Consider the following 26,200-nt stretch of genomic DNA (forward strand, 5'->3'; position numbering starts at 1 on the left):
AAACCTGACAGCTTCAGAACAAATAAACATCAACTCTTTTGAGGCGACTGGATAATTCATAATTCTTTCCCAAAAGGTGGAACTTTTCTGATGCACTTTTTATTGTGTACATCACAACAGCTTTCCTGACTTCATTTTCAATTTAGCATTGTGCACATTCAGCTTAGAGAGCTGCAGATGGCACCGACTGTGGTAAATGGTGTAACTTCATTCACCTTCTGCTTTTTGGTTGGGAGTTTCATTAACGCCAGATGATACAAGATTTTAACAGGTAAGTGTGCACACAAGGGATTTGCTAACTTATACACAATTTGGCATTCAATATGCAAACAATTGTAACAAGCTCTATCTAGTAGCTTACATTCAATCAATTAGAGATTAAATTGACTTATTTCAATTAGAGTAAATCTGCTACAAAGAGTCTTACATGGGTGTACATGTTTCAAAAAAGTGAATTTATATTAGAAAGATTTTTCAAAGGTTAAAAAAAGCTAGTACAAAAAACTTTATAAAGCAATACATAGCAGCTAGGATTTTCCAATGATTTGATGTTACAGACACCTCATTGTTGCTACTGTGAACAACTCTTTCAAAAAATAACAGGAAAGTGTGACTGAATAAACAGAAAACATATCCTTAAGACAAATGATTCAGACGAAAGTAGGCGTGATTGTCGATGTTTCGGTCTATTTGGTAAAAACATTAGTTAGACCATCTTCAGGATGTTAAAATCAAGTGATGAATGATAATCATGTCTATTTTCATTCTGAATCATTTGTCTTAAGGATTTGTTTTCTGAGACAGATGTTACTTTATTTAATAACTACCTCCTCCAGGCCACTGACACAAATGCACCAAGGAAAAGGGGACCATCCAGAAGACTGAAACATTGCGCCTCATAGTTTTCCACTGATTTGAAAGCAGCCCAACTCCATTGCAAACAGTTAGAAAGGAAGTGGGGAAATACTGAGTTGAAAGAGATTCATACATACCCTCTTAAAAGCTTTCGCAAATATATTCAGAAAACTCATAAGGAAGCTTTTACTATTCAAATCACTAACATAGACAATTTCCCCAGGAAAATATTTAAAATTGGTAATTCTATTCTATCGCTTCTGCTGCCTACCAACACAAAATAACCGCTACACATTCACAATGCCATCGCTTTTCAGGATACTTTTATGAAAAGTTGGAGAATATTTCCACTCATTTTGTAAGCTCTAATGATCCTTCTATTCAGGTTAGTGACTAATGGCTAAATGCATTTGAAAGAATTTCCTTGGAGAAGTCGGCACAAGCAATCTAAAACTATAGCTCTGGCTCTCCCACCAACCCTTACCCCGCTTGGATTTTAAAATTAGTGTTGTCATCTTTAAACTATACTTTAAATGCCCTTTGTAACTAATCCCTTGAGACGGGGTTGGTCCCCCTAAGTTGGAACAGAGTCCACATATAGTCTCTTTTAAAGAAGCCCAATGCGAATTCAGAGACCACAAGCAACTTTAGACCATTCTCTCGTTTACCAGCACTTTCCAAAATGCTGGAGGAATTGATCAATAAACAGCTGTCACATTTTATTGAGGAGAATAAGCTTCGTCATACAACTCAATCAGGTTTCTGGCCCGGCTATAGTACAGATGTGGCTCTATTGGAGGATTACGAATTTATAAAAATGAACTTGGACTAGGGGTTGAGGGCAGTGATAATCCTTTTGACTAATTAGCGGCTTTAGCCACCATAACTCTCCCAGTGTTGTTGGAAAGTCTGGATGAGGTCAGCGTCTGAAGCTTCGTCAATCTTTTTTGTTTGACAGATCATAAACCGTTCACCTCCCTCCATACTCATCTAGCTACAAAGAGCTGAGACACTTTTCCCGCAAGGATAGACTCTCAGGCCCACCCTACTTGATATATACATGCAAAGTTGGGGGAACCTTGGGGCTGTACTATCCTGTCAAATGCTATTGACACTCAATTGATACTCTCGTTCCACCAGGTTGACGAAACAGTTATTGGGAGATTCCAAACTTGTTTGAGTTGCACTAGCAAATTGGATGTAGAACAGCTGCTTAAAACTTAACTTTGAGAAGTCTGAGATACTAGTTTCTGGCCACTCCCCTCCAAAGGAGTTACAGAGTTGGTGTCTAAAAGACTTATAAGAACCCCCAGCCCCATCGACCACAGTGAGGAAATTGGGTATAAAATTTGATGAGGAGCGATCATTCCCACCTCATATTTGATCCATCAAGGCATCCTGTTTTGCCATTCTAACATATTTATAGAGGACATTAACATTTTTACCAGTCCATTTCAGAAAAATGATTGTGCACATTCCAGTGACCTCTAGATTACATTATGCTGACTCCCTCTATCGTGGGGTGCCAGCTGGCCTCATGTACAAGCTACAGATGGCCCAAAACATGGCTGCACAGCTGATTCTCAACTTGACCAGAAGGCAACACATCTCCCCATACCTGAAGTAACTTCATTAATTGGCAGCCAATCAATAAATCAATTGATCAATCAGCATTTGTAGAGTGCAGCCTTGTCACTCCCAGGGGTATTTGGGAGGCGAGGGTGCTGTGTCTCTGCCGAAGTGCCAGGTCTTGAGCTTCTTTCTGAAGTCCGCCAGGGAGGGTGCTGTTCAGAGGTGGAGGGGTAGGTTGTTCCAGGTCTTGGCGGCGATGTAGGAGAAGGAGCAGCAAAAACAGGGGGTGTGCGTGAATGTGAGTGCGGCGGAGCGTAGGTCTCTTGTGGGTAGGTGTAAGTTTGTTTGATGGTTGATGTAAGACGTTCCTTGGTTGTTTAGAGCTTTGCATGCATGCATGAGGCTACTAAACAGGCATCTCTTCTGGATGGGGAGCCAGTGGAGGTGTCAGAGGTGTGGGGTGTTGCGGGTCCATTTGGGGAGGTCCAGGATGACTTTTCAGTGTTCTGTATGGCCTGGAGTCTTTTGAGGAGTTGGGTGGAGATTTCGGCATAGAGAGTGTTGCCCTAGTTGAGGTGGCTGTTGACCAGGGCCTGAGTGATGGGCTTCCTGGTGTTGATTGGAATCCATCAGAATATTCTACGGAGCATGCGGAAAGTATGGAAACAAGAGGAGGTGACTGCGTTGACTTGTTGTTTCATGGTCCTTTGGCTGTTGAAGATGATGACGAGGTTGAGTGCATGGTCTGTTGGTGTGGAAGTTAGTCCGAGTTCTGCTGGCCACCAGCTGTTGTTCTATGTGGAGGTGTTTTTCCCAAAGATCAGTACTTCCGGATTGTCAGAGTTAATTTTGAGGCAGCTGTCCTTCATCCATATGGTTAAGTCAGTAATAGTTCTGCGAAAGTTGGCTTTGGTGGCGCCCTCATTGAGTGAGAGGAAGAGTTAAGTGCCATTTGCGTAGGAGACTATGTTGAGACCGTGGGACCCGATGATGGCCGTAAGTTGGGTAATGTAGATGTTGAACAGGGAGGGGCTGAGGGATGATCCTTGGGGTACAGCGCATGTGATGTATTTGGGTGTGGAAGTGAAGGAAGGCAAATGCTCTGTGTGTGTCCTGAGCTAAAAGAAGTGATCCACTTGAGGGCGTTTTGCTGTATGCCTGCATTGTGTAGTCTGTCAATGAGAGTCTGGTAGGAGACAATATCAAACGCAACATTGTGGTCAAGGAGGATCAGGGCCCATTTCTCTGTGATCGAGGAAAGGTCTAATGTTGTCTGTGCCAGCCATCAGCGCAGTCTCAGTGCTGTGGTTGGCACAGAATCCTGATTGTCCGCGACAGGAAGAGGCAGGGCAGGGCCATTTCCCTTGGCTTTTCTACAAGACATAACCCACGGAAAGTGTGCCTTTGGACGATACCGCTGGACTGCTCTTCAAACAGCAAGCAGCTATTTTTCTCCTGGTAACGTGGAACTTACTTACGGTGTTTTACTACTCGCCTACTCTCTGTAGTTATTTTTAGATGGGCAGAGAGCCAGTTACCCTTGAGGCCTCTAGCTGGGACTAACCTAATTCATGAAATTATTGATCGTGTCTACTGGATTGTATTGGAAACTGGACTGTTCTAAAAAGCAGAACTGCATTGTATAGTAACTAGGCCAAGGGGTGTTTCCCCTGTAAATATTTTAAATAAAAGAAAACATGGGGAAACCCTCTTGTATTCCGAAAAAAATGCAGCCAGGGGCCAGCCAGCCGTAGCAACACCACCGCCAGTGACATCAATTGACAAAATGCTGCAAAGGGCTCTAGGTGTTGTTACTTCAGAAATACAACGGACTGAAAGGCGGCTTTCTATTACCCCGGAGCTCTGTTGCCCCACCCTAGACCCCCCACAGAAATTAATTTGTCTGGTACCCTGACATCCCCTGTAATTGACCCACTGCCAACCCCACTGTATGTGGATCCTGCTTTAAATTTAACAACATCGCCTAACAAGGGTATGGTCACATGTAAAAAGGGGAAGCATAAATGAACAGCTGGGAGGGTGACTACAAATAAAAAGGCAAGGATGAGGTGCGATCAAAGAGAGGAAGTTCCCACTGATCGACATTTTGGAACAGAGCCCACTCCCATTGTGGTCACTGCACCTAAATACCCAGTTTGGGCCCAGTCTTTAATTGCTGACCTCCTGTCAAAACTTGGTGATCTGATTAGACAAGAGGTCGCCCCACTAGCTGATCAATTGAGATTGTTGACAGATATGGTATTAGCGAGGCAGATACAACCCATCCCTCCTGATAAAAATAATGGACTAAGGGGGGAGGGTTCATCTAACAGTTCTATTGCATGCCCTGGGAAGTCCATGAACAAACAAACTAGCATTAATAGACCAAGTTCCATCAATAGACTATCCGCCACCCAAGGCCCTAGTAATAATCTACAGCCCTTGCCCAAACAATCTGAGCATGCCCAGTGTACAAACAGTTTACAGACACCAGCCCCCGCTGTGACAGAGAGCAGCCATCCACCGGTCTGTTCCCTTCCCAATCCTGTAATCCCAGGGGAGAAACGGGATGTAAGGAACATAGAAAAAAGGGGCAAGGGTGATGTTGTGTTGCCAACTATAGATCTTCCCCCACAATCACTACCATATGTAGTGGTTTTAACAGGGGTTCCACCCCTAAATGCTTCCCAGAGAGAGTTACAGCTGGATTTTAGGAATAAGAGCCTGTTTTGGCTAGCAACACACAGGCACTTTCCTTATGAGAGGGCAGGGGATATCCTGATGGTAAGGAGAGTGGACTGGGTTGGACCCAACAAGAAAGACACCAGGGGTGATTGTGTGATTATTAACTTCAAAAACCCCCAGACGGTAAGCTTTTTACTTAACCAAAGAAGTTCCCCTATTGAGTCCGATAAAGGAATGAGAATGTTCCCCCTCGATTACTTTTACTATAATCATGCCGACCAGGAGCGACCAAGGACGCTCTTAGGTTATAATAACCAGAGGGTGGAGGGACAACAACTGATCCATAGCCATTTCACCAATAGGCCGCTGTCTATAACTTGCCAGTTAACAACCATTACGGCCCCTTGGAAGAAGTGGATTGACTAATAATCACAGAAGCCATGTGTTGTGGTAAGAGTGGCAAGGATAAACAGGAAGGGAATGTGATGGAAAATGTAGGAAATTCCATGGGTCATCCACGCTTGCTGTGAAACCAGAATTAGAGGCATCTGATGGGATGTTGCCTGGGGCGGGGGCAGGGGTATGTTTATCTTTTACATCGTCATTGGAAATGATAACAACTACCGCTATTGATTTTCCTACAGATTCCTTGAATTCTTTTAATACCCAAATGACACCTGAAATTGCCCCTAGTCAATTGGATGAAACAATAAGGCATCATGGAGAACTCAAGATTCTATCATGGAATCTGGCTGGCATTAAGGTCAAGTTATCTTCCCCCGAAAGGGTGCGTTTATTGATCAGTTTGATGTCTGCCTGTTCCAGGAGACATGGGCAAGAGATGATTGTGCAAGGGTGGGCTTCGTTACCCACAATATACCAGCTAGTACAGGGGGGAGGGGAAGGCCGTCGGGTGGATTATCTATATGGGTTGCTATCCAACCTCCATGAATACCCACTCTCAAGATATTTAATCAGTACTGCTCACTTTCCCATCTAAATTGAAATTAGCAATCATTAATATCTATTCCCGCCCTGTATCACTTGCCCAGGAATCTAAAACCTTGGAGGAATTAAATCTTTTTATCCCGAGGGTGCCACCTAACTCAGGTTTGATAGTGGGTGGAGATCTAAATTGCCACTTCGAACCCCTCTCAGGCTCATACGATGTTATCACCAATGAGGAGGACCTACATTGGGCTATACCTGACCCCCAAACGTACCCAGCTAAATCCTAGTCACCCATGGTCTTACAAATTAATGCCATTGCTCTAACCCATTTCTTGAGGGCCTGCAACGGCCGTACTCCCTCAGATAGGCCAAGTAGGCCCACATTTAATCGAACTGGCCAGGCCTCCCAAATAGATTACATTATGGTTGAGTGCAGCTCCTGGCACCGGGTAAAGGACTTTGAGGTTATCCCAAGGGTGGATAGTGACCATAATGCTTTGTCACTATCCTTGGGGGTTCCAGACTCAGGTATATCCCCTCTTAGTGAGACCCCGATTGATGACAGGTTAATCCTGACCAACAATAGGAGAAGGATCAAATGGGGGGCAATGAAACAGTCTCCGGAGAAACTGAAAGAGCTGTATGAAATGGTTATCCCGATATTGCAGGAATTGAGTATGCTCAGGGTTGATGGAACTAATCCAGTTAATTTATATTCGGTTGCAACACTCCATAACCAGCTTATAGATAATCTAGCTAATATTTTAAATCCCATTAGTCGCCCCAAAAAAACGAAGGATTCACCACATACGTGGTATATTGATGAATGCCGTAAGGCCAAGACAGCGTTGTCGGCGGCTATTAAAGGGGAAGAAAAGCTACTGATTAAAAGCAGACGGGCTCACTACAAAGAAGTTGTCTCTAGTGCAAAGCTGTCCTGGGAAGAAAATAAATGGCTAAACATTAAATCTGCCTTACTGTCTCGGGACATGAAAGCATTCTGGTCAATAGTAAGAACGGGTTGCAAGGAGGGTACTCTTGTCGGCTAACCTAATTTGCCAGCTGAAGTGTGGACTGAGCATTTTACAGCTCTATTCACAATTGATCCAGAACAGGACCCCCAAATAGATCCTAGGGGCACGTTCTGCTCACAAAATGCATGTGCAGAAGTCCAACCGGTACTATTGAGCAGACAGGCAAATGATGTCCACGAAGGAATAACACTACGTGAGGTTATCCTAGCAATAGAAAGACTACCAGCCGGAAAAGCACCTGGCTTAGACAAACTCCCTGGGGATATGTTCCGGGAAGAACCGTTAATCTGGGGCCCCTATTTGTTAGTGCTATTCAATGCCATCATGAATGGCATGCCCATCCCTGACACCTGGGTCGGGCCGAAAGTGTCCCAATTTTCAAAAACGGTTCCCCGTTATACCCCGCAAACTATAGACCGATCAGTTTGATCAACATCACACAAAAACTGTTTGCTCGGGTAATGTTGGAACTAATCCAGGGCTGGCTGGAAGAAAATTGCATCATTAGCCCCTATCAAGCAGGATTCAGGAAAAACACCTCCACACTCGACCAAGTGTTCGAATTTCAACTAATCACTTGGAAGACAGTATCATTGGAGGGTGACAGCCTCTGTTTGATATTCGTGGACCTGAAAACAGCCTTCGACCTTGTGCCTAGACCCAAATTGTGGGGGGTTCTAAGAGATATGGGGATCCCTTCCTATCTACTTGATATCCTGTTCAAGTTGCATGATGACACCTATGCTAAAGTTAGATGTGGAAGGGGAGGGGGACTAACCAGCAGGCTCCCAGTGGGCAGAGGTGTAAGACAGGGCTGTGTGCTTGCACCGACCCTGTTTTGCCTCTTTGTCAACGCACTAATCCCACTTCTGGCTGAGGTCGCAAACAACGATGCCCCAAAGTTAGCAAACACCAAGGTCGCAGCACTGATGTTTGCTGACGATACCCTCCTCTTATCAAAGACACCGATGGGTATCCAGAGGTTATTGGACAGTTTCTCTTCATTTTATAACACTAGGGGACTGGCGATTAATACTACTAAAACCAAATTTATGATCATCAGTCCTCCTAAGACAACACGCCTCAATCCACAATTGAATGGAATCTGTTTGGAAAGGGTGTCTGTCTTTGAATACCTCGGCGTAACCCTTTCAGAAGATATGCAGTGGGCACCCCAAACAGCCAAAGCCAAGCTTAAGCTAGCTAATATTGCTGGGAGCCTAGCCAAACTAGCCGGGAATCATCTTTTAAACCCATTGGTCCCACGCTTGAAATGTACAGGGCTCAAGCGCGTGGAGCAACTCTGTATGGGGCAGAATTATGGGGGCACTGTTCGTCCTCTACCCTAGCTGTAGTCGAGAATAGATTTCTAAGACATAACGGGTCTCCCAGTAGGTACCCCACTAATTCCTTTACGACTAGATTTGGGTATTTTGAAGATTGAAGACGAGATTGCTCTAAAACCCTTAACCTTTTGGCGAAGACTCTGGGCAACCCCTGAACTAGAATCTTACCAGGCTGAAACAAATGAGCTTCTATCCTACCCGGGTTTGCTGAAAAGGGTTCCTTGGTTCGCCCATGTGAAGCATGAGTGTGAAAAGCTTGGTAAACCATCTTTGTGGAGCACTCCAGGAGCTATTAGCCCCTTAGTTTCCCGTGCTCTTTTACCAAGAACCTATTGCACCCTAAAGCTTGAAGCAATGCACACAAATCCCAAACTGGGCTCCCTTACAACACAGTTTCTTGCAGTGAAGGATAACTACGAACTTGAAATTTTTCTGGATGACATCCTCCCCCAGGTTGCAAGAAAATTGTATGCCCAGTTCAGATACAGCACTTTACCTGTACGTGCTGTTACTAACAAATGGGCTGGGCAGAAAGAGGAGGGATGCCCAGTATGTATTACACAAGAGGAAACAGAAATGCATGTTTTATTTTTCTGTCTCGGTTATCAAAAAGCGAGCCGCTAATGGCTTGCACAGCTTTGTCCGAATCTGGGTTTCAAGCATTGCAGGGAGGCTTTTTGGGTTTTAAAATACGATACATCCAAACCCATTGTGTTTGCTGTTTCACGTTACTTAAATACAATTGGGCGAAGGAGATGGGTTTTTATTGAAAAGGGTAAAAAATCATAAAATGCATATCGGCAGTACATTTTTGTATAATGTGATCACCATGTGACCAGTTTCTGCTAGATACTGATTTTGTTTTTATATCACTGTGTATATACAAGTATTTTTTATTAAACTGATTTTATTGTAAATAGTCTAATTTCTTAAATTATTTATTGAAATATTGCTGCTATTTCTCTAGCTGTTGCCGTTTGCATCATATTAATTGATATAATCCCTCTCTGCTGCCCCATTCTTCTGCCTCCCTTCCTCCCTCCCCAGCTATCTGATAAAATTTTGGGATGTGATTTAAAATTAGAAATTGTATTACTATATGGAGTGTTTTTAAGCACGTTATGGATTTTTATTTATGTATGTATTTTGTGCTTGTGTCCACTTTTCATGGTCCTATTGACCGAAATCAAAGTCTTTGAAAACGAAAAACGATAATCAAGTAGGTTCTACGTGTCTCACTTTTGGCCCTGACAGGTTAGAGTGCTGTTGTTTTTATAACTGTAGGATTGATATGTTGGCTTTACAGCACTATTATACAATTGTTTTTGATAGCCAGTCTCCCAGAAGTGAGTGATATCACTTGAAGTCCGTTTATCTTGCTGATGTAGCAATGGGTCTGCCTGTGGCCTAGCCTGCAGAGAGAGGGGAAGGAGCTTCTGACCTTTAAGGAAGAGGCTGCCTGAGGGAGAGAAGCCGGGCCAAGTTGCCCGGAGTGAGGGGCAGCCCAGAAGTAACTCAACTGGGAAGTATAGCTTGTACTGGAGGAGATTGCCGTGCTTCCCTACAAGCTTTCACCATAAACCTGGTGAGTCCAATCATTCTACGACCCTAGTAAGTGTCATTCACTGTCGCCCCAATGTGCCTGTCATCTACCAGAGGCTGGAGAACTGGTGCTAACTCTGCTTCAACACTGAGCCTTTACGATCGAAGATCCAAGACTTCTTCCTCAGCGAGTATTCCTGTTAGTGAGGGATCTTGGGGTGCTGCTCGACTTATCCTGTACTGTCCTTCCAGGAGTCACAATACTCACGCACCAATGCTGAGAGTAGGGGAAAGGGGGGACTACCAGCTTGCAGCCTGCACTATCAGCGAGAGCTGCGAGCAGGACTGCTAGCCTGTGCCACTGTTGCCAGCTGCTGCATTCTTGGGTGTTCCAAGAGACCCACTCACCAGGTACATTGAGTATGTCTCCTTCAGTTAAAACTCCCAACAGGTTCTAAGCCAGTGTGGCTAATACACCCTAAAGAACTTGAGTACTCAGACGTATAAGAGATGTCCTACAGGTTACAGAATCAGGGAAGCTTGCATTATATTACTTGCTTGATAACTTTATTTCGGTCAACGACCATAAAAGCACAGATAAAATATGTACATACAATAAAATACATAAATAATTAAGAACCAGCAGCTAAAACGTTATTAAACAATCAGTTATCAGCAAAGAATGGCCAACATTAAAATTAGACACAATTAATCAGAGTGGACCTTCTACGCCACATACCGTACAAAAAGCGGGAGACCAAAAACACGATGAGGGGGGATGTATCATATTTTAAAATTCTGACGGCTTGAGCACAATGTTTTAGTCCCAAATTTCTACATAGTGGTACCAGCCAAGCTCTCCGGATTGTGCTATAAGCAGGGCAAAAGAACAAAACATGGGCAATGTCTTCTTTACTATTATTGCAGACAGGACAGATTCCCTCCTCTTGACCTGTCCATTTGCAGGTTAGTGTCCCAAGTGGCAGGCAACCGTGCCTTAGTTGTGTATATAGTTTTCTTGCAGGCAGAGGTTCTATTAGATCCAAAAATTCCTCCCTTCTGGGCACGAGTTTTACCTGCAAAAATTCCGAAGACAACCTGCCCATACTTGGCAAGCGGTGCAGAAAACTTAGGTTGTGGTGCCTCAAAGAGGCCAGCAGCTCAGTTCTCCGCACCACTGGACAACTCTCCGCCGGGGTCTCCCAGATTTGGGGCATTCCTATTCTCTAGGCAATAGTTTTGATGTGCATTATATTACAGTGTGCTCGAACCTATACCAGATTTATGTCTAAATATGTCTCTGTGTTTAGACCCCATAAAATCCATCCTGGAAAGTTGCAGCTGATTAACATTTCTTTGGTGTTGTATTATGTTTTGGTGGGTAATTAACCTCGCCACTGCGGCGCGAATTCCGCCGCAGCGTTGAACATTCCAATCGCGGGCGTGGTCATGACGGCTCCCGGCCGTCATCAGCACACACCCACCGTGACTCATGGCGGCTGGGAGCCGTCATGAGCATCGAAGAGGTTAAAGTACATCTTTTTTGGCAAAGAACAGCATTTGGCTTGCATGTCGGTTGTTTGAATTCTGAATCTCCACCTCTTTACACTACCTCCCAGAGTAGATTTGACTGCTCAACTTCGCAATCCAGAGGGTCAAGGGTGAAAAGTATGCTTGGTGACCAATCTGCAGTGCCATATTAGAACAGGCAAGCAGGTGGGGCCCACCGGCACTACTTTTTGAGGAAAGGCGCTTATTTTTTCATATCAAGCCTTTGACCCAGAACAAGAGAAAGAAAAACACAAAGGAGGAAAAGAAGAGGAACCTCATACAAACGTGACAAAGGGAGAGAGTGGGGACTAAAAAGAAACTACAAGAGTGAGACAAGGAAGAAGGGAGTTTGTGGAATCAAACCTATGCCACCTTAGTATTCGGCAATCCAAACATTCATACAGTACCAGGTGAAGGACTTCTGAGAAAAACATATGACACTGACACTTATTAAATAATGACTGAGCATGGGACATCCATGATAAAAGGCTCCGAACCCGAACATTTCGGCTCATAATACTCATGTTCGTCCAGGCGTGAACTGTTTTTTACTGGTTCTTAATTCCTAGTTAGGAGCTTTCAAACCCTAATCTTCAACTTTTTTATCTTTAATTGGCTCTTCTTACACTGATCCATCATTGGAAGATTAATAATAATGGGAATAAGCTTTTTTTATTTGGTGCTTCTCATTTGCACTTTTGTTGTTTCGAAGTGCTATGAATATTATTTGTTACTTGCATCTAATTTCATGTTGCCGCATAAGCTGACCTCGGGAGGACTGAAGGCTGATTTGTCCTTGCTATTATTGAAACGTTCATCCAGGTTACAAAGATGTCCACAGCAGCTTTTAGCTCACTGAGCCATCCTGCATTAGCTGTGTTTTAATAAGTATTGCATCGCCAGGATAAAGAAGGATGACAACCTTTTATCAGTAGTTTTAGGGACATTCTCTATAGCTAGAACATATATTTTAATTAGGATAGTCAGTTACAACACAAAGGAGCGGTGACACCAGGCTCGCTTGTTAGACTCCAGCCCTAGCCCCGAATGTCCTTTCAAGCTTCAGCGCCTCCCACTCCCGTGCAGGGTGGACGCGCATAGACATGTTGGGTTAGGTTGCCAGGTGACAATTTATGGTGAGTTGTTCCAATTAGACAAACGCTTTTCTTATCTATCAAATCCAGAACAAAGGTGTAGTCTAGAAATACTTCGAAAATGGGTCTTATCTTGAACTAGTATACCTGTTAATCAAGTGTTGACGCCTAAATGCATTGTTCACTATTGACAATCCAGTCAGCAAGGTCTTTTAGTAGGGAGTGATTTCTTCTTCCTCATTTTCTGCAATTAAGATCTGGGGGATTGACAACGTTTTTTAAATTTTAATTAAGACAACTACCGATGGTGCACAGCCTTATCTTAATTAAAAACCTTTTGGTAACTAAGCACACTGAGAGAGTCCCAATGGAGGAAAACACTAGGTGCAGTCGTGATTGGGTGCGCCTGACACAATAAGGTGAATAAATAATCGTTTTAATGGGAATGAAGAGCTGTGTGCAGCTATTTGTTTCATTGGAGGAGCATACTGGCTGTTACTTCATAAATACTAGCCCCAGCAAATGCGCAGTACAGGGCAATGGGAATATGGACGAAATACAGCCTCCATCTTAAAAAGTAAAATATTAACTCTGCTGTCCTTACGTACACAATGTTAAATATTATGCCAACCAACTCAGATCACATTCCACAACAGATGTTTCACTTTGATCTCAGTATATTTTGTAAATATTTCAGAGATACTGTAAAGGTTTGTGAATTGTAGATAAACATTGAAAGCATTGCTGAGGAACACAAAAATTAAATATGTCAGTGAGTTGATCTACAGATAAGGAATGGATAGAGTAACTTACCACTCTGGTATGAATGACACTAACCACTGCAGGGGTAGTACAAGAAGAACTTGAAAGTTAAGTTGTGCGCATCGTCAACGAAAAAGTCATTTTATTCTCAGGTGATCGACAAGTGAGTATGGTTATTACGAAAGGTATGGTGTGGAACTAGTGACTTATAAATGCATGTAGGTAGCACAACTGGGAATAACGTAATGGCAGAGATTGCAATTGTCAATGGAAGAAATATGTTAACTATGTGTACCTACAGTTCTTGCGTATTAGTATCTTTCATTGATTCACATGCTTGACCATTCCGTGTTGTCGTAGTAGGAGCCTACTTTTACAATTAGCTATAGGAACAACTCAACAGCACGTTATTTAATAGCAAGTTTACCTAATTAAAAATGACGTAAACTTCAGCCAATGAGGCAGAGCTTCTCTGATCATCACAGCTCAGATTTCAAAGCACTATCCTGAGCAGACATAAGAAACTAACACGTCTCTAAGCGTGGAGGAAGGGTTGCATGCGAATCCATACAAAATACCAAAGCTGGAGAACCATAGTTATTTTCCCTCCAATATTGTGAGCTCGGCCTAATGCCGAAATGTGTAAATGGCCTTCATTCCAATGGAAGAAACACAACTTTCATTGTATATGAAGCACCCGCATACTAATATATATATAAAATGTCAATTTACAGCTTGGCAAGGATGGGACTTGCTAATCCTATGCTTAAAGACTTTGTTGTAAAAATGGCAAAATACTTTGTCACTTTATAGCTTGGGTGAATGGCACTGTGCTAATCCTATACTTAAAAACTTTGCTAGAAACACAGACATTTGTTGTGAGCAGATTCAGAGTGTCGCTTGTGTTGTAGAGTGCTGTATACATGAGCTGCTCTCTGCTTAAACTTGGAAACTACCCAGAGTTCCTTGTTTCCTTTATTGCATAAATTATGTGGCACTCTAAGCCTGAAAGGTGTTGCTTTGATTTATACTGGTTGTTTCCTTGGGTCTGGACAAACTCTTTGAAAACTGCTATGACAACAAAACATGTCTGGGGTTGCTTTTGTTCAATCCAGGTTGGCTTGAAGGTATAGTTTCTTACCTGTAACTACAGTTCTCTCGAAAAGGTATTTCCATCATAGTCATAGGCGTTAAATAGCCCCGCCCGCCAGCGGGGACCCCGGAGCACTTTTTTCTAATATATCTTCTTACGTGCTGAAGTTCGCCTTTCTTCAGGAAGGCCTTAAAAAGTCACTTAAAAAAGTCAGAAAGCAGCCGATAGGATTAGGCTACAGTGGTCAAAATTCTTCATGTTGAAGGAACAAAAGGGGAATATGTAAGGAAACATGCACCTAATGCATGGACAACTTTGCAGTCTCACATAAAAAATCCTTCACAAACCCTTTGTTCTGAGAGAGAAGGATGAAGAAATGCAGGGCAATGAAGCCAATAGGCTGCCATTATAAGGAAAGAAAAAGAAGACTGTGCCTTTAAGAACTGTGTGACCTCTAATATCCAATCATGTTCAGCCAGAAGCAGTTGCCTCAGTTCTTTTTGTAGGGTGTACTAGCTGCTTATGACTATCATGGAAATACCCCTACAAGAGAACATGAGTTACAGGTAAGAACTATACCTTCTCTCATAGGGGATTTCCATGTATAGTCATATGCATAGAATGAAGTAGCAAGCCCACCCTTTTCATGGCAGTGGGGTAGACAGAAACAACAGAGAGAGATCAATCAATCAATCATTTGTAAAGCGCACTACATACACGCGAGGGTCTCAAGGCGCTAGAGCGGGGGGGGAGGGGGTGCTACTGATCGAACAGCCAGGTCTTGAGTATCCTCCTGAAGGTCAGCAGGTCTTGGGTCTGTTGTAGGTTCAGTGGCTCAGTGGGAGGGTGTTCCATGTCTTGGCGGTGAGGTGCGAGAAGGATCTCCCATTGGTGGTAGTTCTTTGGATGCGCGGGACGATGGCGAGTGAGAGGTCGGCGGAGCATAGCTGGCGGATGGGGATGTAGAAGGAGAGCCGTCTGTTGAGGTAGGCTGGGCCGGTTTCTTGTGGAGTACCTTGTGTGCGTGGGTGAGGAGCTTGAAGAATATCCTCTTGTTGACGGGGAGCCAGTGCAGGTTTCTCAGGTGGGGGGTGATGTGGCCGTGGTGTGGTATCTCGAGGATCAGTCGTGCCGAGGTACTTTGCATGCGTTGTAGTCGTTTGATGAGCTTGGTCGGGGCTCCCGCGTAGATGGCATTTCCGTAGTCGAGTCTGCTGCTGACGAGGGCCTAGGTGACTGTCTTTCTTGTATCTGTCGGGATCCATTTGTAAATCTTGCGGAGCATGCGGAGGGTGTTGAAGCAGGAGGAGGAGACGGCGTTGACTTGCTTGGTCATTGAGAGCGTTGAGTCGAGGATGATTCCCAGGTTGCGTGCGTGGTCGGTGGGTGTCGTGGCTGCCCCCAGTGCCGTCGGCCACCAGGAGTCGTCCCAGGCTGAAGGGTTGGAGCTGAGGATGAGGACCTCCGTCTTGTCCGAGTTCAGCTTCAGACGGCTGGTCTTCATCCAGTCGGCGACGGCCTTTATTCCTTCATGGAGGTTGGCTTTGGCGGTGATGGGGTCCTTAGTGAGGGAGAGGATCAGCTGAGTGTCTTCGGTGTAGGAGATTATGTTGAGGTCGTGCTGTCGGGCTACGTGTGCGAGCGGGGCCATGTAAATGTTGAACAGCGTCGGGCTGAGGAAGGATCCCTGGGGTACGCCGCAGATGATCTCGGAGGCTTCGGAACGGAGTGGGGTGAGGCGGACGCTCTGGGTTCTGCCGGAGAGAAAGGAGGTGGTCCAATCCAGAGCCTTGTCTCGGATGCCTGCGGCGTGGAGGCGTGCGAGTAGTGTGCGGTGGCAGACGGTGTCGAAGACGGCAGAGAGGTCTAGGAGGATGAGTGCTGTGGTTTCCAGCAGGGTCCTGATGTCATCGGTGGTGGCGATGAGGGCTGTCTCTGAACTGTGGTTGCTGTGGATCCCTGACTGGGAAGGGTCCAGGATTCTGTTTTCTTCAAGGTATCGGGTTAGCTGTCTGTTGACGGTTTTCTCAATGACCTTGGCCGGGAAGGGGAGCAGAGAGATGGGCCGGTAGTTCTTGAGGTCTCTTTGGTCTGCCTTAGGTTTTTTGAGGAGGGCGTTGATCTCGGCGTGTTTCCAGATCTCTGGGAAGGTCGTGGTCTTGAGGGAGAGATTGATGACGTTACGCAGGTGGGGTGCGATGGAGCTGCTTTCTCTGTTGAAGACGTGGTGCGGGAATGGGTCTGACGGAGTGCCGGAGTGGATTGTGCGCATGGTCTTGATGGTGTCATCGATGCTCATGCTGGCTAGCAGGGGGTCGTGGTCGATAGTGTGCGGAGGGTCTGTTGTGTTGCTGTCTGTTGGGGCTGTCTGGGTGTTGAAGCTGTTGTGGATGTCTGCTATCCTGTGGTGGAAGAAGGGGGCAAGGGAGTCGCACAGGGCTTGCGACGGCGGGATGTCATTGGTGTTGGAGCTGGGGTTGGAGAGTTCCTTCCCGATGTTGAAGAGCTCCTTGATATTGTGTGCGTTGTTGTCGAGGGGGTCTTTGAAGGAGGTCTTCTTGGCCGCCCTGATGGGGTGGTGGTGGTTGCGGATGGTGTCCTTGTGTGCTGTGTGGCTGTGCGGAGTTTGTTCACTGTGTCATTTCTTCTCTAGTTTCTGGCTTGCTTGGAGGCTAGGAGTTCTGGGGTGAACCAGCTGGCCCTCTTGCTGGTGTCTCTGTGGGGGGGGTTTCTTCAGCGGGGCGAGGGTGTTGGCGCAGTCCTCGATCCAGCGTCTGAGGCTGTGGGTAGCGTTGTCGGTGTTGGAGGGTTCAGTGGGTGGGCTGAGAGCGAGGTTAGCGTGTAGTTGGTCTTCAGTGATTTTGCTCCAGCAGCGGAGGGAGATCTGTTGGGTGCAGTGGTGTGTGGTGGGTTTCTGGAAGGCGAAGTGGATGCAGCGGTGGTCGGTCCAGAGGAGTTCGGTGGTGTGGCTGACGGAGACATGCAGGCTTGAGGAGAAGACGGGGTCGAGCGTGTGGCCAGCGGAGTGGGTGGGAGTTGTGATGAGTTGCTTCAGTCCGAGGTTGGCGAGGTTGTCAATCAGGGTTGTGGAGTTGTTGTTGTTGTTCTCAAGGTGAAAGTTCAGGTCTCCGAGGAGGATGTAGTCGGTGGAGGTCAGGGCGTACGTGCTGATCAAGTCAGCGATGAAGTCGCTGACCTGGGGGCAGGGTCCGGGGGGTCGGTAGACGAGGGTGCCTCAGAGGGTGGAGTAAGGGTCTGTGTGGATCTGGAAATGCATGTGTTCGGCGGGGCTGAGCGCGTCGTTGGTGCTAGTCGAGACCCTGATGCTGTTCTTGCGGACGATGGTGATTCCTCCTCCAACTCCGTTGGTGCGGTCTCTGCGGGTTATCTTGTAGCCGTCTGGGATGGCTATGGTGATGTCGGGTGCAGAGGAGTCATTAAACCAGGTCTCTGTCAGGAAGGCGACGTCCGGGGATGTTGTGTCGAGCAGGTCCCAGAGCTCGCCGGCATGCTTGCGCGTGGAGCGGGTGTTCAGTAGTATGCATCCGAGGTGGTTGGGGTCTTTCTTGGTCCGGCCGCAGACGGGCTTACCTTAGGCACGCCTTTGGCGCGCCTGCCGCGAGCGGCCGATGTGCGGCCACCATATATGGGGAGGTGGGAGGGAGGAGCAGCTGGGCGGCGGGAGGCAGGGGCAGCGAATGGGCAGTGGGCACTTAGGGGGGCGGGGCCGCAGGGGACACAGTGGCAAGGGCGGTGAGGGACAACGAAGGTAACAGAAGGAAAAACGAGTGGCACAGAGGGGCACAAAAAATCGAGTGGAACAGAGGGCAGAAGGGCACAAAAAACAAGTGCAACAGAATGCAAAAGGGGCACAAAAACGAGTGGCACAGAAGGCAAAAGAGGCACAAAAACGAAGGAAAAACGAGTGGCACAGAAGGCAGAAGGGCACAAAAACGAGTGGAACAGAGGGCAGAAGGGCACAAAAAAAGAGTGGAACTGAAGGCAAAAGAGGCACAAAAACGAGGGGAAAACGAGTGGAACAGAGGGCAGAAGGGCACAAAAAAACGAGTGGAACAGTGGGAAGAAGGGCACAAAAAATGAGTGGAACAGAAGGCAAAAGAGGCACAAAAACGAGGGAAAAACGAGTGCCACAGAAGTCAGACGGGCACAAAATCGAGTAGAACAGAAGGCAAAAGGCACACAAAAACGAGGGAAAAAAGAGTGGCACAGAACCCAAGCACCGCTTTAAATTGTTTTTAAAAAGTCTGAACAGAGTTACCTCAAATCACAAAAGCACACTTTCTGAGTAAAGTTCTAACTTCGTACCAAATTTGGTGTAATTCTGTTCAGTGGTTTTTCTTGAATAAAGAGCAAATATTGGAATTAACATGAAGAATCAATGTTTAGGACGCCCCCATTTTGTTGATCCTTTCCCCCCGCTAGACGTATTAGTGCGACACTTTCCAGGTAGGAGCCAAGTTGAAAAATGTTGTTCAGGTTTGTCAAATGGTACCAAAGTTATTAGCAAACACAATTAGCGAGAAAAATTACTCTTTCTGTGGAGAATTTACCTAACGGAATTACCTAATGTAGCCAATACTCCCTCCATGAGCTTTAAAAGGATCCAAATCCATATCGACATTTTATGGAATGGGACCCCAGCAAATAGGGCTGAAGTTGCAGCAATACTTGTCGTGGGAAGTGTTCTGACCATTGCTGTCAGAATATTGAGCTGTAGTAACCACTGGGTGAAGTGGAGATCAGAGCAGCGTACCCTCATTGGCTGAAATGTTGGTCATTTCAATGAGGGGGATCAGCCACTAAACTAAATGTTATTTAATCATTTCTATAGTTAATTGTGGTTTGGCATTGCACATGAGGCACCCCCAACAGAGAATGATTCAAGCTTGGAAATCATGAGGGATCCAATGCTGAAGAACTAAAGTATTATTTATTTCTGTTATTGAGCAGCATCTGTTATTAAGCTTTCCTTTGCTAGATGCTGTAAATAGTAAACCATATTTAAATGAGTGGCGAATGTTGCAATATGGCAAAAGAATGTTCCTTTAGGTGCATTTCCACTAAGCTCCTACTTGATCTGAGAGCATTAAAAATCTTTTAAGAAAAGCAGATGACAAAAGGAGTGTGATCTATCTATGTAGATCTCAGAAGATATTAGAACATGTTGCATGCCAGCTCATGAAAAGTGGAGAGATGAACACGAATTTCTGTTCATACAGGCTTCTTGATTGAACAACTGAGAGGAGATAATAGAAAAACAAGATGAAATAGTTGAAGAAAGTTAAAGATTGGAGAGTGATATGCCATTTGTAAGGAAGGAGGGAGGTGTGTTGATCAGTATTTTTAGTACATGCATAGTAAGGATTAGAAAGAAATATGTTTCTGTGATCTATTGAGGATTAAAGTTTCTCCATTAAACTAGTAGTCAAAGAGGAGCACATAGAGGGAATGCTGTCGGCTTTGTTCTTGTATTGTTAACTCAGCTAATCCTCTCTACCTAATTCTCAGTCTGAAAAAAGCAAATGTCTACCTTGGCCTTTGTTTCATTATCTGTCAACCCCTACATTTAGAACCAAAGTCTTCATATAGGCAGCAGTCACAAAGAAGATAAATGAAATAAAGTGTGCTGTAGTTAGACAATACACTCCAAATAGAGTTCAAATAAAACATCTCTACCCACATCGTACCTGAGAAGGTCCTCACTGTCGGAAGTGTTTGGGAGTAACCATGCTTGGTCAGAACGCTGGTCAATAAGGCATAAACCCCCAAGCAAAAGCCACGGTAGGTGGCCTCTAAGGAAATGAAAAGGACAGACAGCCACAGAGGAATGCATCTGGGCCTCTGGTGCAAGCATTTTCAGAATAGGCATTCCTGACCGGCACCCTAGACAAAATAGGGAATGCGGACCAGCAAGGCATGCCTCTCCTTCCTAGATTCATCATCTCAAAGTCATGCTTTTCCATTCCAGATCCCCCTTTCAGCAAAAGCACAGTGCAGATTCTCATGTCATGTGTTTGGCCTATGCGACTATCCCCAGAAGGCACCTACAAAAGTCATCGAGTTCCCATTTTTAGTAAGCCACAGTTTAAACTACTCCTTGTTTGGCAAACGATGCCATTGTCTCTTGTTGGCTTACCATTGCGCCAGCGGTTCAGTTCAGCCTCCAGTTTCAGCATGGCTTCTTTCATGGTCTTGTTCTTTTCCTTCTCCTTTTCGTACTTCTTCTTCCACTGCTCTGCGGTTAGCTCCAGGTTGACAGATGCAGTGTTCTTGATAGTCTTGGCCCTGAAAATAGCAGGATTCTGTTAATCTTTGCAACACAACACACAAGGCCCCTTAGTGATTATACTACCACTGAGCGAAGGTGTAGTTTCACATGCCCTGGAAGAAGAATGCACATGTAGGAAAAGTTACTTGCTTGTGAGAAATTGTGCTCATTTTATTCCATGTTTTATACCGCTGCTTTATTTTTGAATACTCTAATACCTGAATGTGCCTTAACATACATTGATACATGTTCCTGCATTTTATAGTAAGCGTGGCCTGATTTTAAATGTAGCACAGCAAGGCGTGAATTTGAGGAAGCTGATGAACTCAGCACTTGTTTGTATTTCTTTTTCTAATTCCGACAACTTCTTGCTTTCATTCTAATAAGAAGATTCTACCATTTGCTCATTTCACTTAACGTAACAATTTCGAACGCATGATTTTTCTTTCATTTGCTTGTGTTGAGAAAAAGTGTATAAGAATGAGTGTGCAATGTGTAGAAATTTAGCATTATATGCTCCCAACACAATTTGAGCGTATGCTCTGGTGCACCGAAACGGCAATTGTCGATCATTATGTTGCTTGCTAAAAGGCTATTTTTGCATAAAATCGCATGTTAGACTTTTTTAGGCCTTCAAAGTATTGCTTTATTTCACAGTTGTAACTCTAGTGTGATCTTCATTGATAATCATAAACTTTAGAATAAATTCTTCATGCTTCATGTGGGGACTCCAGAACACTTCATAGCAAAATATATGCCTCCATATATCAGTACAAAGGGTGAAGTGGCCAAAACGTCTGGACTATTGCAATTCTCTCTTTTTTCAGTTATGGACATTGGCCTGATAAAGAAGCTGCAAAGGGTTAAAAATGAGACGGCCAGGCTGTCTCTTGGGCTGCAACCGTTTTCTTCTGCTTCTGTACCTTTAAAAACTCTTCACTGGTTTCCACTAAAAGATAAGAGCTGTTTTTAAGTCTGTTTCAAGTCTTTAAAGCTGTTCAGAACAGAGGTCTGGACTATTTGTGGAAAAAGTCACCAACTACATACCTGCACACTGTTTGCAATCCTCCGAGGAATCGCTCCTCAATTTACTGAGAATTAGGCTGGGTCCCTTGGGCGGGAGAGCACTCTATGTTAGGGCTCTTATACTTTGAAACAAGCTTCCTTGCACTCTATAAGATTCCCTAATTACTACACTTCAGGAAAGCAGAGGGAAGGGGCGATTTCACATGCCTAGTAAGAAGAATACACAGGTAGGAAAAGTTACTTGCTTGTGAGAAATTGTTCTGATTTCGTTAAATGTATTATACGCTGCTTTATTGTTGAATACGCTAATAGGGGGGTATTAATCAATAACCCCTCATCTGCGGGCGTAGCCCCTTCAGTATTTCCTGCAGGTTTTGTACCTCTTTTCTTAAACATATCAAGGACTTTGGTTGCACACTCTCTACCTGTAAGTACTGCGGTATCAGTTCTAATAATGGATTCCACTTACTCAATTAACTGGTCAAGGTCATCTAGAGTACATTCCTACCCGGAGAAGGGTTAGTGCGAGTGTCACTAGGGGAAAGTTTCTTAGATCTCTTCACATTGGTCTTGGGAGTTTCAGATGCCTTATGCTTCCTCTGGCCACAACCAAGAACTACAATACACCGATCTTGTAAATAACTTTAAGCATGGGAGAAGAAAGGAGGAACACCTGTTACTCACTATGTCACTTGATCAATATCTATCTAGAGATCAAACGAAAGAGAGTAGGCCCAGCCCAGCCTCCTCTGTGTGCTGATGGGAAAAGATGGGCCTGGTCCTCGCCCGTGTGCACGCCCGGGTGCAACCTGCGCGTGTCCCGCACTGAAGGACTCTGATGTCGATTAAGAGCGTATCATCCTGGCCTGGCCACGCCCACAGCAGGCTGCACTCTGGGGGACAAAGTCCCACCCCAGATGGCTGTAGGCGGGAAACAAATGTCAAGACCCCCACTGCTGCTCTCACCGCGCTGCGAAACTCTGATGGCGCGTAAGAGTGCGTCGGCCTAGCCTGGTCCAGCCCATAGCAGGCTGGACTCTGGGGCCGAAGTCCCACCCCAGATGGCCGTAGAGAAACAAAGTTCAAGGCCCCCGCAGCTGCCCTCACACCTCTTTCCGTCATATGCAATACGGTTACCTTGAAATCAAACCGCACTTTCACAAGATACTATTGTCTTGATTGAGATACGAAGGTGACTCTAGTGTGATTCAATCTACCTCGAGAAACCCCTTTGGTTAACCCTGTGTCAAAAGTTCCTTCATTTTCTCCTTATGGATATCATTGTTAATCCTTCTGCCCAAGAGCCATGAGCACTATGACATTGTCCCAGCATCTTAATTTATTTTAACATTCATGATGATCAATAAATAACCTACGATGCAGAAGAAATTCTAACTTACTTGGAGCTCTGGTTCTGCACCACAGAAATCCTTAATTAAGTCATGATCAACTCTACCTCCTCCCCGGCTTCTTTTATTGAGAGTCCAGAATAAAAACTTCTGAAGCTCATCCCTACTCTCCACTCTTGGCTTTAAAAAGAACAGAGTCTGTGGCCAGTACAAGACATCATGGGCAGTGGAAGCTGCTCAAGCCTGAAAGGGACAGGAGGCCTGTTTTCAACTCTTGCAATGTATGCCTACCAGGCTGCTCCTTTTCACAATACTTAGACACGCGGGCAGCAGTTTGAGTATAGGGGCTGCAATGTATTGTTGAGAGGTTTTTGGTATTACAGACAGTCTAAAATACGGAACATTTTGTCTGTTCTATGTTTTGGAAGGTGTTTAACAACATTTGGGAATATGTGGCTCTTCACCCTTTTCTCTGGCACATGGACATATACATGGATATGAAGTGTTCCCTGATCCCCGCACAGAGCGGGGAATTTTTCTAAAGGCCTACAAGTAAGTAACCATTTCTTCTCCATCATGGGAATAAACGCTGAATATATCCAACCATTTGAGGGATCTTTCAAGAGCTGAAATCTGAACATGGATACTCTAAGGGACCCTGCTCCTCTACTGCACCACTGCACAGCATATGTCATGTCAAAGGTTCTTATATAGCGCCTTATCACCGCAAGGTCTCAAGGCGCTTGCTTTGGGAACCCGTCCTGGCTTTTTCCCTGTGAGATAACCCCTACTGGGCATCCCCAAGGTGAAAGCCAGGCATCCCGCCGCGGCGGGGCGTAGTGGAGATTAAGCAACTATTGCCCACAGTTGCAGAGTGTGAACCTGTGATTCGAGTAGGCACCGAAGCGAGAATTATTGAGTCCGTGGACATTTTGGCTCAAGACCCTGCCGCGTCGGGAATTGAACCCTGGTCCCGGGTCTGACCTCTGCTTCAGGGTCTGCCTCCTCTAACCAGTGAGCCACACTTCTCCACTCAATTGAAGATCAGTTTAATCTCCCCTTCCTGCAAGCAGGATATTCAAGCATTACCCTCTGCCAATTGTTTCATCTTTTTTCAGGCATATTCACTTTTCTTCAAAACCACAGGATGCCTTCTGGCTTTGTCAATATTGTTCGCTAAACTTTTATTTTATTTTATTTTATTTATTTATTTAAAACGGTTCAATTTCTGACCTTTTCACTATCTTGAAACTGGCCTTGAAAGGCCAGCATGCCTTTAATGTTCGTGGAATATCCTGCCTGTATTGTGAAGAATACAGAAAAGGAGCCACACCCTGAGTGTCTGCTAGAGGCACAAATCATAAAACAAGGAGGACCCTTAAAGACAGAGGGGCATATTTACAAGCCCCTTGCGCCACGTTTACGCCGCTGTTGCGTCACGCAAGGCGGCGTAAACGTGGCGCATCCCTGCGAGGCATTTACAACGTGAAGCATCTATGGAGATGCGTCACGGTGTAAGGCCCTGCGCCACATGAAACCTGCGTCAGGTTTCAAGTGGGCGTGTCCACACAGGGGGGGGGCGTTCCATCGCAGGAACGCCTGTGAAAAGTGACTCAGTGAAATCTACAAGATTTCACTGAGTTACTTTCCCAACGCTGATGCGTCAAAACCCTGCGCCTGCTTGAAGCAGGCGTAAGGCTTGACGCACCATGTTAGAAATAGGGCAAGTTGGAACAGTGCTGGAGTTGCGTGCCGCTCGCAACACAACTTCAGCACTGCGCCAACTTTACGCCCAAGATGCGACACGCATCTGTTTATTCCTGCGTCATGGTGCGCCGCATTGTAAATGCGGCGCATCATGGGTGGCGCAAGGATAAACTTGCGTGTCGTATATTTCCTGGCGCCAGGCAACGTAAATATGCCCCAGAGTGTCCATCACACTTTGAGCAAACTCCCTACTCGGCAGCTGAGCAGATTTTTCTCTCTCCTGGACTCAGACAGAGTCAATCAGAAGTTCAATAAAAAATCCATTATGTGGAAGAAGATGGAACAGTGCGCAGGCAGCAGAGAGCAGGAGGCTAACAAAGAGCAGGCATAAGAGGCGGTATCAAGAAGCCCTGAGAGTTACGATTCCATCTGCAAAGCTCCCGCGGGGTACGGCAGGATCAGTGAAAGATAAGTAGCCTGCAGCAGTTTCTGAATATGGGGGCATGCTTAGCTCAAATTGAACTAGCTCCGATTTGAGCAGAAGCGCACACATCCAGTTTCAATACGTGAGGATTAGCTATGCTAAAATGAGAATTATGGGGAAATAAAACGCACACAACAGGGGCAAACCTTGCATACATTATCTCGCATTATTTCTCGCAGAGGAATTAATAGGGTGTTATTTTGGGTGTTTTTTGCACCTGTCGATAGTGCATGGATCTCAGGGGCATATTACCAAGGGTGGCGATAGGCAATTATCGCCGGTTTAGCGGCGATAATTCTATCGCTCTATTAGCAAGCTGTCGCTAACTGATGTTAGCGACAGCTTTTAGGCGATAGCGAGCGGTTTGGGGCCCGCTTTGCATGTCAGCGATATTTATCGCTAATGGCATGCAAAGTGGGCGTACCCAACCTGTTAACGACTGCAAGCAGTCGCTAACGTCGCTATCGCCTATTAGCAAGGCAGGCGTAGTGATGGAAATATTCCCCCTATCGCCAAAAACTAACGCCAGCTCAGACCAGTTCTTAGCCATGTTTTCCAATGGGAGGTGGATAACATGGCTAAGAGCATTTCATTGCTGTATTCTCAGCGATATTCACGCATTTCGCCTGATTTTAATCGCTTTTGAGATAAACCTTGCTAATAGCTAGTTATCTCAGCGATAAAAACCGGTGATGCGCGGCAATAAAAATATTGCCGCTAACCCTACTTAGCGATAAATATCGCTATTTGTTGGTAATATGGCCCTCAATGCCTCTATTAATGGCATTATGCTAGTTACAAACGAAGCAGAGGCTGTCAGACTCGACAAGAAAGCACTGACCTCACACTGCACGCGACAC

The 26,200-nt window shown here is 45.3% G+C and overlaps 1 protein-coding gene across 1 annotated transcript in view; it reads right to left on the bottom strand.

Annotated features, from left to right (window-relative positions):
• KIF5A (kinesin family member 5A) overlaps positions 1-26,200 on the bottom strand; it is a 662,879-nt gene that overhangs the window by 229,945 nt on the left and 406,734 nt on the right. Inside the window, exon 11 of the mRNA XM_078688970.1 lies at positions 20,643-20,791. Within this exon, the coding sequence (XP_078545096.1) occupies positions 20,643-20,791 (149 nt within the window). The remainder of the gene's footprint in view (positions 1-20,642; positions 20,792-26,200) is intronic.

The sequence above is a fragment of the Lissotriton helveticus genome, chromosome 1_1, assembly GCF_964261635.1.
Source record: "Lissotriton helveticus chromosome 1_1, aLisHel1.1, whole genome shotgun sequence".
NCBI classification, from domain to species: Eukaryota; Metazoa; Chordata; class Amphibia; order Caudata; family Salamandridae; genus Lissotriton; species Lissotriton helveticus.